At 42.4% G+C, this 14,976-nt stretch overlaps 1 protein-coding gene and 1 long non-coding RNA gene across 22 annotated transcripts in view; both read right to left on the reverse strand.

Annotated features, from left to right (window-relative positions):
* Positions 1-2,815: 2,815 nt before the first annotated feature.
* klc1b (kinesin light chain 1b) overlaps positions 2,816-14,976 on the reverse strand; it is a 55,528-nt gene continuing 43,367 nt past the window's right edge. For 11 of the 21 annotated variants that reach the window (XM_021606128.3, XM_021606110.3, XM_090235582.1 and 8 more), the window contains exon 14: positions 8,079-10,227. In XM_021606128.3, the coding sequence (XP_021461803.2) occupies positions 10,222-10,227 (6 nt within the window). In that variant the 3' untranslated portion in view covers positions 8,079-10,221. Of the gene's footprint in view, positions 4,911-5,650; positions 5,712-7,334; positions 7,460-8,078; positions 10,228-14,976 lie in introns of those variants that run through there. The other 10 variants (XM_036980946.2, XM_021606083.3, XM_021606092.3 and 7 more) reach the window with 1 other exon arrangement.
* Positions 14,570-14,862, reverse strand: LOC149985601 (uncharacterized). Its single transcript, XR_016496248.1, has 2 exons — positions 14,752-14,862; positions 14,570-14,615 (listed from the first exon to the last, which is right to left on the reverse strand). It is a non-coding gene; the product is annotated as an uncharacterized LOC149985601 (long non-coding RNA).

A 14,976-nucleotide genomic window follows, 5' to 3' on the forward strand; every position in this document is an offset into this window, starting at 1 on the left:
TATTGAAAGCACAGCGGTCGCTTTTTACCAAACCGACAGCGAAACACAGCGAAACATACGTAATTAAATGTTACTTAGGTATTGTTACACTTACGGTGCATTTTCTGAGATCTCCAAGATCCATGATTCGTACAGGGTTTAATTTCAATGTCCTAATTCAATTGTTCAATTCTTGACAAAGAACATTGGTCATAAATGTCATTCATGTATGGAAAGAAAGGTAGAGTTTTATGTCACATGAACTAGGGTCTTAAACATGTTTTGATACAACTCATGTTTTATCTTGAATGTAGGCTACCCGTTCTGCGTGTGTTCATGTGTGTAAAATTGCCTCAATTGAGATGGTAGGCTACCGGCAGTGTAGGCCTAGTGAAGGGTAAACGCGTTTACCTTTTTCAGAAAAATGGATTGAAATTATAGGGTAAATTAGTAGATTTGGATATTTCAGCCACACCCGTTGCTGACAAGAGGCCAAACCCTCCCCTAACCCGGACGATGCTGGGCCAATTGTGCTCCGCCCCATGGGTCTCCCGGTCAAGGCCGGCTGCGACAGAGCCTGGACTCGAACCCAGAATCTCTTGTGGCACAGCTAGTACTGCGATGCAGTGCATTAGACCACTGCGCCACACGGGAGGCCAAGCCCACTACTGTTGTGTCGTCTGCAAACTTGATGATTGAGTTGGAGGCATGCATGGCCACGCAGTCATGGGTGAACGGGGAGTACAGGAGGGGGCTGAGCACGCACCCTTGTGGGGATCCAGTGTTGAGGATCAGCGAAGTGGAGATGTTGTTTCCTACCTTCACCACCTGGTGGTGGCCCGTCAGAAAGTCCAGGACCCAGTTGTACAGGGCGGGGTTCAGACCCAGGGCCTCAAGCTTAGTGATGAGCTTGGAGTGTACTATGGTGTTAAATGCTGAGCTGTAGTCGATGAACAGCATTCTTACCTATGTATTCCTCTTGTCCAGATGGGATAGGGCAGTGTGCAGTGTGATGGCGATTGCATCGTCTGTGGACCTATTGGGTCGGTATGGAAATTAAGGTGGGTCTAGAGTGGCAGGTAAGTTGGAGGTGATATGATCCTTGACTCGGCTCTCAATGCACTTCATGATGACAGAAGTGAGTGCTACGGGGCGATAGTCATTTAGCTCAGTTATCTTTGACTTCTGGAACAGGAACAATGGTGGCCATCTTGAAGCATGTGAGAACAGCAAACTGGGATATGAAGAGATTGAATATGTCTGTAAACACACCAGCCAGCTGGTCTGCGCATGCTCTGAGGACACAGCTAGGGATGCCATCTGGGCCGGCAGCCTTGTGAGGGTTAACACATTGAAATGTTTTACTCACGTTGGCCCACAGAGAAGGAGAGGGCCGCAGTCCTTGGTAGTGGGCCATGTCTGTGGCACTGTATTATCCTCAAAGCTGGCAGAGGTGTTTTGTTTTTCTGGAAGCAAGACGTCGGTGTCTGACATGGCTGGTTTTCTTTTTGTAGTCCGTAATTGCCTGTAGACCCTGCAACATACGTCTCGTGCCTGAGCCGTTGAATCACAACTCCACTTTGTCCCTATACCGACATTTTGCTTGATTGATTGCCTTGCAGAGGGAATAACTACACTGTTTATATTCGGCCATATTTCCAGTCATCTTTCCATTGTTAAATGCAGTGGTTCGCACTTTTCAGTTTTGTGCAAATGCTGCCATCTATCCACGGTTTCTGATTAGGGTAGATTTTAATAGTCACAGTGGGTACAACATCTACAATGCACTTCTTTATAAACTCACCAAATCAGCATATACATTGATGTTATTCTCTGAGGCTGTCTGAAACATTTCCCAGTCTGCGTGATCAAAACAATCTTGAAGTGTGGATTCAAATTGGTCAGACCAACGTTGAATAGTTCTAGTCACAGATTCATCCTGTTTGAGTTTCTGCCTATAGGACGGTAGGAGCAAAATGGAGTTGTGGTCGGATTTGCCGAAGGGTGGGCAGAGGAGGGCCTTGTATGCATCGCAGAAGTTAGAGTAGCAGTGATCCAGTGTATTGCCTGCACGAGTGCTACAATCAATATGCTGATAGAATTTAGGTAGCCTTGTTCTCAAATTTGCTTTGTTAAAATCCCCAGCTACAATAAATGCAGCATCAGGATATATGGTTTCCAGTTTGCATCGAGTCCAGTGTAATTCCTTGAGGGACGTTGTGGTATCGGCTTGAGGATGGATATACCCGGCTGTGAAAATAACCCAACGAGAATTCTCTTGGGAGATAATATTGTCCTCTTTAATTATGGTCCTCATTAATTATGAAGCATACACCCCCCCACCCTTCTTCCCAGAGAGATGTTTATTTCTGTTGGCACGACGCATAAAGAATCCCGGTGGCTGTACAGACTCCGTCAACATATCCCGAGGACCATGTTTCTGTGAAACAGAGAATGTTACAATCCCGGATGTCTCTCTAAAAAGCAACCCTTGCCCTAATTTTGTCTACCTTGTTACCTAGAGAGTGGACTTTGGCGAGTAATATACTCGGAAGCGGTGGGTGGTGTGCTCGCCTTCGAAGCCTGACCAGGAGGCCGCCCCATCTACCTCTTCTGCGGCAACGTTGTTTTTGGTCGGCCTCTGGAATCAGATCAAATGCCCTGGGTGGTGGTGCGAACAAAGGATCCACTTCGGAATGTCGTATTCCTGGTCGTAACGTTAGCTCACTAAGTCCTCTATCCAGCTTCATAGTACACTCCTCAGGTGTCTGCCAGTCGAATACACGTCACTTTCTAAAATGTAATATAACAGAGAGCAAGAGAGTTAGGCACAATGGGCAGGGGAACACATTTATATTGGTAGACAGAAAGGCAGAACCGACAGTGGAAAAGACAGATGTACAGATGACATATCCAGTATAACATGTAAGAACCAAAATAGATACAAGACAGACAGAACCTTACTAGAGCAGCTGCATTGCAGCATATTGTTCAGCTGAACCTGAATGGCTTTTAAGTACAAAAGATGAATCACAAACCCAGATTATGAAAAGTGTGAACAGATATCTGTCAAACTACTATGCAGATACCCAATATGTACCAGTGTTAAAAGGACAACGAAAACAAAGTGTTGAACAAGGTTGTATTCATTAGGGCACACTGTTTCAAAACGTTTCAAGACTTTGTGTAACGTCAAATGAAAAAGTGTTTCCTTTTGTACATTTTCAGATAACAGTCAAACGGTGAGGTGCTTTCTTTCATTTTGTGCCTAGTGAATATGACCAAACACACAACAAGCCAAGCAACTCCTTTACAATTACATAACATGCCATTTATGTTCAATGTTGATTTTCTTTACATTACAGTTGATCCCATGTGGCTCAGTTGGTAGTGTGGCACTTCCAACACCAGGGTTGTGGGTTAAATTCCCATGGGAGCCCAGTACAAACAAAATATGAAAATTATGCACTCACTATGCACTCATACTACTGTATGTCTACTCTGGATAAGAGCGTCTGCTAAATGAGTAAAATGTAAATAAAAAAATAGAGACCCATCCAAGAGTTGTGCAAAATTATCACCCCAAAAAAAGAATAATATATACACATTTAGAAATGTATCATCCTAAGTAACTCTAATTTAAACCATAATCTTAAGAGAGTGCCTGCTGGTGGTGATCATAACATCAGACAGTAAAATTCAATACCTCATTCTGGGTGGAGCCATCTGGTGAATTCAGTGACTTTTCAAGCATCTTACTTCAGAACACCCATGGTACCAGTGGGTGGCAGCAATGTGCTTAACATCAACCCTGTTATCTATGGTTACTTCCCAAATGGCACCCTATTCTCTATTTAGTATGCTACTTTTGACCAAGGCCCATAGGAGGGCCCTGGTCAAAAGTAGCGCACTATGTAGGGAATAGGATGCCATTTAGGACACCCTCCTATACTAGTCACACAGTATTTAATTTTTTTTCGCCCTATTATCCAAAACTTTCTACCAACACCCTGTCTCCCTAGCAATCTCAATAGGCAACTAAAGGGTTAATAAATCTTAAGGTTATGTAAATCCTGCCAGAATGACAGCTAACCAATTTCCTACCAACATGTAGTGAGCTCTATCTGGGGGGGGGGGGGTCCGTTTTTGTTTTACAAGGTAAAAATGCAAACAATTTGCAAAGTTAAAACAAGGAATAGCGGCACAGGAATAATAAATCAAAACTGTAGGATTAAGCACAATTAAACAAAAGTATTTTACAGAGATGTATAACATATCGCAATTACAGAAAAGCACAGGAATGGCAACAGAGATTCCAGATGTAACTAAACCGTGTACACACACACACCTATAGTTATTTACTAAGGGTATACAGGAAACATTTCACAAGAGGTGTGTTTCTTACTGGGTAGTTTCCCAGTCTGATCCCAATAGCCTATAGGGACACACGCCTGTTTCAGGAAATGCCCTGTTTTTAATGTGTTCCATAGCCAACATGCCCTGTATACCTCTAGCCCAGAAAACATTCCCTCGCCGGTGGAGGGTGTGGCAGGGGGGTCTTTGGGAGGAGGTCCTGATTACTGAGAGGGAGAAGCGGGCATGTCTTTGGGACCAGAGTATCTGAAAAAAACAGGCAACCACATGGTTGCCTTGGGTTCAAGGCTCAGAAGACTTTAGAGCAACATGGATGTGTCTTTAGGAAAGTGGTTGTGGTAGCAGAGATCGAGGTGTCGCTGAATCTTTGGGCTTCTGGCTCTGGGAGATGACTTGGTGTAGTAGGTAGATGTTTCTTTGGGGCAGTGGTTATTATGGTGGGCTGAGACAGGAGTAACGTGTGCTAGTATGTTGCTCATTTCTCAGTTTCCGCTGTACAGATCTACAGTGCTGGAGCTCAGGCCACGGCTCTCCTTTAGCCTGCTGATGCCTGGACCCTGAGAAAGAGAGAGAAGAGGAGTTAGAGAGAGGGGGGCATCAATATATGCGTCATAATTAAAGGAAAGAAGCTACCACACAAATAAAATAACATTTTATTTATCACATGCGCCAAATACAACAGGTGTAGACTTTACAATGAAATGCTTGTTTACGAACCTTTCCCAACAATGCAGAGTTTAAAAAATGAAATAGTAACTAACATAAGAGGTATAAAATAAAATACACATGAATGGAGCTATATACAGGAAGTACCAGATCAATGTACGGTACGAGGTACTTAGAGGTAGATAGTGTATGTACATGAAGGCAGGGTAAAGTGACTAGGCATCTGGATAGATAAGGAGTAAAATAAAGAACAGAGTAGCAGCAGCAAATGATGTGTAAAAGTGTGTGTGTGCAAATGTATGTTTGTGTTGTGTCTGTATGCGTTGTTTGAAAGTGTGAGGGACGTGTGTGGGAGTGACAGTGTGTGTATACAGATAGTTCGGGTACCATTGGTTGACTATTTAGCAGTCTGGCTATTATGGCTTGAGTGTAGAAGCTGTCTCGGAGCCTGTTGGTCCGAGAGCAGATGCTCCGGTACCATTTGCAGGACGGCGAAGTATTCAAAGAATCACTTTTATTACTAACATCTCAGCCTCACTGCTTTCATACCTTAATATATGCATATTACTGTAGCAGTCATATGGCTCCCTCATTTCTACATCCCACGGAGCTACTAGACAGGGTCGCTTACCTGGAAACCATCTAGGTCACTGGCCTTGTTCAAGTAGTTCAGGGAGGCAGCTCTCTTCATGCTGTTGGAACACCCCCCAAAAAGTTACATTTAAAGTAACCTTTATTTAACTAGGGAAGTCAGTTTAAGAACAAATACTTATTTACAATGACGACCTACCGGGGAACAGTGGTCATCGGATGGGGCCACAGTGTCTCCTGACCCCTCCTGTCTCAGCCTCCAGTATTTATGCTGCAGTAGATTATGTGTCGGGGGGCTAGGGTCAGTTTGTTATATCTGGAGTACTTCTCCTGTCCTATCCGGTGTCCTGTGTGAATTTAAGTATGCTCTCTCTCATTCTCTCTTTCTCTCTCTCGGAGGACCTGAGCCCTAGGACCATGCTCCAGGACTACCTGACATGATGACTCCTTGCTGTCCCCAGTCCACCTGGCCGTGCTGCTGCTCCAGTTTCAACTGTTCTGCCTGTTATTATTCGACCATGCTGGTAATTTATGAACATTTGAACATCTTGGCCATGTTCTGTTATAATCTCCACCCGGCACAGCCAGAAGAGGACTGGCCACCCCACATAGCCTGGTTCCTCTCTAGGTTTCGGCCTTTCTAGGGAGTTTTTCCTAGCCATCGTGCTTCTACATCTGCATTGCTTGCTGTTTGGAGTTTTAGGGTGGGCTTCTGTACAGCACTTTGAGATATCAGCTGATGTACGAAGGGCTATATAAATACATTTGATTTGGGTTAACTGCCTTGTTCAGGGGCAGAACAGATTTTCTCAAGCCAGACTTTTGCTAGGACTGTCTGGGAGTGGTCGACAAGTCTAGTGGGAGGGATATTTAACCTGAAAACTAGCGGTTATTGGCAGAGGATTGAAACTCTGTTATTGGTCTATTATTATGGTCTACTATTGCCTTGCCACCAAAACAGGCAGAAAATCAAACAGCACTTACACTAAAAGGGCATTATCATTGTCACAGTATTATTCCAACACAGAAAAATCATGTTTTTGACTACACTGGGCTTTTAAGAACACCAGACCTGGGTTCAAATACATGCATGTTTAAGTATTTGTATTTTAAATAATTATGTGTATTTTAGTTTTTTCAAATAATGTGGCTGAATCAACTACTTCTATTTGAAGTATTAGTTTCAAAAAAAGTATTAGAAGTAAAAGTTCCCATAAATAGCCTAGTATTAGATACTACTTTCAAATACTTGTTTCCAAATATATATTATTTAAAAATACCCCTAGGACGAAAAAGACCTGGGTTCAATTGCATGGAATATTTGTGTATTTCCAAATACATTCAAATATTCAACTACTTGCATTTTAAAAAGAATAGAAATAACCAAATGTAGGTGAAAGTAATTGAAATTGTTGAAATTTGAACCCAATTCTGAAGGACACAAGAGGTTGTTTGTGATCTGAGCAGGTGACTGCTAGTCTTTTAGACATCAAATTATGATCCATCTAACCCAGCTTTAGCAGATTTCAATGTGAATAGTGTATTTCAGCTTTGCCAGGCATCTTGACGCGTTTTTTCCCCGTGACTTTCATTGAGTTATTTTCACTAGGCACCAAACAGATGTTGGACTATGTCCATTGCAAAATGCTTTCTGTTGTGTGCCCTAAAGAACACGACTCAGTTCTTAATTATATTCATCTGGACAGTGATGGTGTTGTTCTTACTTGGTGCTGGTTCGTTCTGGAGGTCCATTGCCCTGTAGTTTTTTCACTAGTAGCTCGCTGCTTCTACGCAGGACGTCCCTTAGCTTCCCTAGGGAACCACTGCGCTGTAGCGCCCCACTACCATCCTGTAGATACACCCACACATCAATGACCCTACACATACTGTACACATACATATACAATCAAACCAATCAGTAAACACGAAGACAACCACACATCAGGGAGCCCATATACACATATTAAAATTACACAATCAGCGCAAATCAGATGACCTGCAGAAAACCACAGCTCATTAAGCTAGCAAACACTTTCACAATAAAAAGAGACTGCAGCCCAATCCACACACTCCACATTGATTAAATAGACGTGGCGTTACTGGGTTATCAGTTATGTTAATTTCAAATTCAGATTGAAGTTGACATGAATATGCTTGTGGCATAGGTAGATGCCAATTAGTATTTCCTGTAGGCAGGGGATCCCTTTTTTTTAACATGGCCAACTTTATGGAATAGAGGTAAAAGGTACACAAGTGGAAGAGGTATGAATGTTTGTTATTTTACTATAGAAGTGGTCTACAGTGGGCTCCACCTGTCAATCCATGCATCACTTTCATCCAGACGTGTCTGTCCTACATAATAGGTCCCTCTGGATCCAAACCCTTAACCCCAGTCACGTAACCTGCTAAGTTAATTCTACTAACCTGCTGCGTAAATGTTCATAATCAGGAAGATATGCAGAGAGAAATGACACCTCACAAATTAAAAACTTTATTTGGGAATACCAACAAGCATTGACGCAACAATCATCACAATGCAAGAAGAAATGGTAAATATTATGCAGTCCTACATTCTAAGATGGTGCTTATAGAGCTTGCAATGGAGTTTACTTCTGCCCTAGGAAACAGAAGTTCACACTATATAACATCAATTACAGACAACTTTAATAATTAAATCAGCATTCCACTACAACAACAATATTGTCCGAATTACATGATGAACATTGTCGTTTCTCTCCCTCTTTTTCAGTGTTGCTTGCATTCTTGAAAGTATGCTTTATGGCTAGGAATGGCAAAGGACATTTCAAAAGCCTGTGTGACGAGTGCCTTATCAAATCCATAAATATCATTACTACATTTACGCATAATATGGAAATTATAGTACATTCAGTTAGTTAAACACTTACGATAATGATCTTAAACCAGCACTGACTATGGTTTTTTTCAGTTCAAAAAGAGGTCTAGTCAAAATGGACAATGTTCACCTGTAATGAACTGTGTGACGTAAGGGGTAGGGAAGGCAACATATTAAAACACACAAATACACACATGCAATGATTCATACATTTCCTCAAATGGCAACACTAATATGTCCTATAATCTCAACAACACATTCAAAGGCAATATGAAGCAGGCAATGAAGAGCCCACGGGGTCACTAACTTGCCCTTGTGTCTCAAGAGGTTAGAAAATCTCATTTGAAGGCAACAGATGTGCTGTTGCTTCGACAGGGATGTTTTGGCAACGTTAAATGTTGGTTCTGTTACAGTAGCCTTTAACCAGATAATGTGCCACTATTCCCTTTTTAAAATGTAACCGATGCACGGTAAACAATAGGCCTACAGTGTGTAAAATGCTATGCATCAAAGAAGGGAGAGCAGTCTAGCCAAGAAGAACTCGAGCTCTCGGGAAATTGTGAAGGTGACAGTTTGCTTATAAAGCTGCTGTATGACACAGGCTGAAAAAGTCTGCAGTGTGTTTTAGTCGATCAAGACAAAACAGGCAGCGGCTACTATAAGACCAGATATTGGTAGTATAATAGGTTGACATACCACCGCCGCCTTCGGCAGTCAATACAAAGCAAGCATAATAAAAGTTGTAAATAAGAAGAAAAACACACTAAATTAAAAATGAATAGGAAAAATATATATAAAAAGAGGATAAGTTTGAAACCCCAACATCAACCACTTTTGTCAGAGTTAGCCAACCTAATATACCAAAGTCATACGCATTTATTACAATACAGTACCTTTTTAAAACTGCTCAGGCATATGGTTACACTTCAAAATGATGAAATTAACTTTAAGGAAGCAAATTATTAGTAAGATACAGGCACCAAGTTAATCAACTGCAGACCCCAAGCCATTTTGTATTTGATCACAGACTATTTTCACCTGCCAGCTGCTTACAGTCCTGGGAGTGTACGTGTACGCTCTAGAAGGCAAAGCCACTCCAACACAAATACAGACTGAGGCCAATGCAAAGCAACAGTGAAGTCCTGAAGGGAGATGCAGACAGTCAAACCATAGCTACGTTGTGAAGGCAGAAGGACAAGCGTTATCATGGTAACAGACTGGCGTTTTGGGCCGATGTTAAGGGCTGTGGAAGCAGTTGCAGGTCATTGTCCAAAACCACTCTGGCATTTCTGCTTTGCTCTGTGTTCCCAACGGGCAACCGTATTTCCAAACACTTACCCCTTCTATCATGCCATTACTAAATACAGTTGAATATTACAGATGCATGTTAGAAGAAGACTGAGGTGGAGAGGGAGAGTTGGTGAGTTTTAGAGGAGAATGTGATAGGCATGACTTCATGTTATGGGAATAGGGAGAGAAAATTCTGACGAAGGAGCAAGACAAGGTTAGTGAAAGAAAAGGGTGAAAAGAGAAAGAGGGATCAGAGGGAAGAGGAAACCAAACATCCCAACGGTTGTCAGTACAGGGACAGATGTGACAACAGGGAGCAGTCTCGCCGAGGACACCAGGAACGGCAGAGGAGGAGCTTTTCATTTGGTGGTAGGAGAGAAGAGAAGGCCAAAGGGGATCGACAAAAACATCCTTTACTATTTGTTGGGGAAGAGGAGAGAAGGATGGAGGAATAATCTTGATGTGGCTTAGGCCTGAAGGAAAGAGGAAAAACACAAACAAACATATGATTAAAAAGCTCTGGGGTGGGGGCATCTTAATTATCCTAATGAGAAAAGACGTGATCTTGGCCAAATCTGCACTGCAGTATGTTCTACTCTTGATTTAAAATAGAATCCATCTTAATTTGCATGGTATAAATGTTTAAATAGAAAGGAAGCATGCTTATGATGTGGCTCTGCCTTCCTATTCGAGGCTCAGAAATAATGTGTAAGCCTATGCGTTTATCAATTTACTTTTACAGCTTCACCATAAAATAGCAAATTAATGACTGGCAATCAAATAAATTCAAGTAGCCTTTCCTAACACATCAAATGCATCCACTGACCTAAATAGCCTGCAGCATCACAGCTGTGTTTTGTTTGAGGAATGAATAAACAGTGGCCAGTTTATGGGTGGTGCTACAGCCTCCCTCCACCTACAGTGCTGGTCAGTGATGCTACTATTGTGTCTGTGTGCAGTCAGTCACTGTGACTCAGCCGTTTGCTGTACCGTCTCTGTGGGCAGACAAGCAAGGGTGGACTTGGCACACCGAGCCCAGCCAGTGACTGTGCACTGCAGACTGAAGGGCATGTGCAAGCATCAGCACTTCAGCAGCACAGTCATCGAACTAACAAATTGAGAGGATGACGATGGCTAATACACCTGAAAATCTATCCATCTCTCTATACATATGATATTCTGCTGTGAAGAAACTAGCAGTGGCACAAGATGAATATGTATTGACCTGATCATATGAATGCAGGACAGATAATTGTTATGAACATACCTTACAAATTAATAAAAACATTTTGGTTATAGATATGTTCAATAACATAAGGTAGTCTATATTAAGTGATAACAGCCAAAATTGTAACCCACACCCCGTACTAGGCTACATTATAATACACGAGATATAATAGCTCTGATATTGTAGTCTGTTTTCTGACATAAAGACCCCGCCCCAGCCCCCCCAGCTTTGGTCCAACCTTAGTAGAATGCCGGAATCAAGAGGAAGAGTACAATCCACTGAACGAAGGAGGAACATTTGATGGACAGGCTGATTGGTTGCCATGGCAAGGGTAATCATCAAAAGGGTAGGTTAATAGTTGCACAAACAGAAAGAAAAGGGAACTTGAAGAGGATGACATGCATAGACGATGCAAAAAAGGCACCTACATCACAAGCAGAGTACATACGCACATTCAAATCATGCATTTTTAACAGGCAAACATATACTGAGACAAGTTCCACATAACTACAGGATACGACCATAAGACAACACCTGCTTCCATGCTGCACAGAAAATCCCCACTACCCTCCGTGTATCGCTCTCAAACACTTGTTCAACACAGTGAGAAAGGAGTAAGGATGTAAGAGGGAAGGGACCTTGTGCCAACAATGCTGTTTTCAGCATACTTGTATTTTTTCATAACTGATAATGCAGCAAATAGGCTATTCAATACACACTGAGTATACCAATCATTAAGAACACATTCCTAATATTGAGTTGCACCCCCCCTCTTTTGCCCTTAGAACAGCCTCAATTTGTCAGGGCATGGACTCCACAAGGTGTCGAAAGCGTTCCACAGGGATGCTGGCCCATGTTGACTCCAATGCTTCCCACAGTTGTGTCAAGTTGGCTGGATGTCCTTTGGGTGGTGGACCAGTCTTGATACACGTGAAACTGTTGAGCGTGAAAAACCCAGCAGTGTTGCAGTTCTTGACACAAACCAGTGCGCCTGGCACCTACAACCGTACCCCATTCAAAAGGCACTTTTGTCTTGCCCATTCCCCCTCTGAATGGCACACATACACAATCTGTCTCAATTGTCTCAAGGCTTAAAAGTCCTTCCCTTTATCTACACTGATTGAAGTGGATTTAACAAGTGACATCAATAAGGGATCATAGATATACCAGGTGAAAACTACGTCATGGAACGAGGTGTCCCTAATGTTTTGTATACTCAGTGAGTCACACACTGGCCTTTAAACTGCACAAAGGAGTCAGAATCCAGAAGACAAGTTCACGTTTCAACAAACCAACTGTATTGCACTTTGAACGATTCAAAGTGAAAGACGTCTGAAATATGGACCCAAGAGGAGCCAAAAAAAGATTGAATGAAAAAGACATCAGTTTATAAATCAATGTAGGTGATGAACTGGTAGTAAGTACCACACCAGAATTATACATGGGAAGTGATGAGCATCCCATACTCAAAATGTGTTATGCTTAGAAGGAACCTTTTATTGTAAAATTTGACATGTTCTTACAGTTGTACATGTATGAAATATTGATTGATTCTCTATTCATTGCAATGGCTGGATGGAGAAACATGTTTTTGAATCTGAAGAGTTTCCCCCTCGATTGCCATGATATTATTTCAACAGCTATGGCCATCACAATGATGGTAAATGTGAGCATTCGCCAAACAAGATTGACCTTGAGGAGACCGGCACAAACCTCAAATGTATGGGCTGCTGTGAACCTCATTGGACAATTTAATAGTGCGATCTATCAAAATCAATTTGTAGCAATCTCATTGGCAGAACTCAAGTGGATGAGTGAGCTTTGTAATCTTCTTACAAGATCATTAATTACACCCATGTGAAAGGTCTGATGATATGGTACTATGATATGGAAAATATATATTTTTAAACCCTCTGCATATCCGAATAATTGAGTTCAGACTATGATAGCAAGCATCATATTTGTTCAGCCATCATACACGATTCAACAAATATATGCTCTACCCTTAATTAGAAAATGAATTCCAGATCTGAAAATAATTACATGAGCATATGCAGAAAATAACAGAAAGGATTATGATGACACATGAATCAGCCGTAGCACAGCAGGTGGTTAATGGGTAATGTAGTGCAGTTCAAACCAACAGAACACAACACGTTAAATATTGCTGGACTGTGTGAAAAAAAAGATGTGCCTCGCAGGCTAGCAGTTGTGGAACATGCGCGTTTGGAGTGGGAGGGCTGCAGTGAGGAGTGGCTGGGTGTGCTAGTAGAAGAAGGCACAGACTCAGACTGGGGATCTCAGGGCAGTACCAGAAACGGGCATCCCAAATGGCACCCTACAGTGTTTCCCCTATACCCATTTGGCAGCTGCTGCCAAACACTGTGAAATGTTTAAATTATGTATTCAATATAGACAAGAAAAATACAATACTTTATGTGTTATTAGTTTAAGCACACTGTGTTGGTCTATTGGTGTGACTTAGATGAAGGTCAGATCAAACTGTATGACCAATTTATGCAGAAATCCAGGTAATTCCAAAGGGTTCACATACTTCTTCTTGCCACTGTATGTTTGAGTCACTCAGATAGCATAAGAGCTCTCTTTTAGAGGACAAGAGGGCCTCTAAAAATGTTTGGGAGACAATGCAATTGGCCACGCCCACTACCATGCCTCCCCCCCCCCCCCTCCCTACACTAACGATGAGGTCGCAGTGCCTATTTTGGACGCAGCCTAGCAGTAAACTCTCCCTATTTGCTCCTATCGGCAGAATCCCTTCTCACTATCCCGCACCAGTTTAGTCATGGCCCATCGGCAGCAGATCTGTAGCCTGACTTGCCTGCGCAGTAATAGCCCATTAAGTGCAGTAAGTGAGAAGGGGATTAAAGCACACGCCAGAATTGGAAGTCCAGATGTCCAAACAGGGACAAGCATCCAGCAGAGGCATTTCACTGCCAGGCTCAATTGGTTTGGATTCTAACCAGGTTTGGCCCCTTCCAGGGTTGGGGTCAATGGCATTTAAATCCATTCAACTTTCTGAATTGAGTGCATTGAAATGGAACTTCCCCAAACAAGGATGAGTGAAAGGAAAGGGGTTCTGCCTAGTCACTGAATGTATTCAACTGAAATGTTTCTTCCACGTTTAACCCAACCCCTCTGAATCAGAGATGTGTGGGAGACTGCCTTAAATCGACATCCAAGTCGTCAGTGCCCAGGGAACAGTGAGGGCCCTGGCAGAGTGGTGCCAGGAAAATAACCTCTCCCTCAACGTCGACAAAATGAAGGAGCTGATTGTGGACTTCATGAAAGAGCAGAGGGAGCACGCCCCTATCCACATCGACAGGAGAAGGTGGAAAGCTTCAAATTCCTCAGCGTTACTTAACCCTGCACCTTAGAGGCTGCTGCCCTGTATACATAGACATGGAATCAGTGGCCACTTCATAATGGAACACTACTCACTTGAATAATGTTTACATACAGCTTTACTCATGTTAATACTTTATTCTACTCTACTGTATTTTAGTCAATGCCACTCCGAGATTGCTCATCCTAATATTTATATATATTTCTTAATTCCATGATTTTACTTTTAGATTTGTGTATTGTTAGATACTACTAGGGGTGGCAGGTAGCCTAGTGGTTAGAGCGTTGGGTCAGTAACCGAAAGGTTGTTGGATCAAATCCTTGAGCTGACAAGGTAAAAATCTGTCATTCTGCCCCTGAACAAGGCAGTTCAGTTTACCTTGACAGCTCGGGGATTCGATCCAACAACCTTTCGGTTACTGGTCCAACACTTCTACCCGCCAGGCTACCTGCCACCCCTATACTAATCAAGCTGTGAGCTATCAGATTGACACATTAGCATTAGTCAGTAAGGTAGGACACACAGTATAGCCCTGTGAATTCTGTAAAAAGGGATTCTGCCTTCCCAGGATGCCCCAGAGTGAACCTGTGCCATTTGTTTCTCCTCTGTTTAAGCAACATCGGCAACATT

This window comes from Oncorhynchus mykiss, chromosome 1 (assembly GCF_057628025.1).
Source record: "Oncorhynchus mykiss isolate SJ-2025 chromosome 1, ASM5762802v1, whole genome shotgun sequence".
Classification (NCBI taxonomy): Eukaryota; Metazoa; Chordata; class Actinopteri; order Salmoniformes; family Salmonidae; genus Oncorhynchus; species Oncorhynchus mykiss.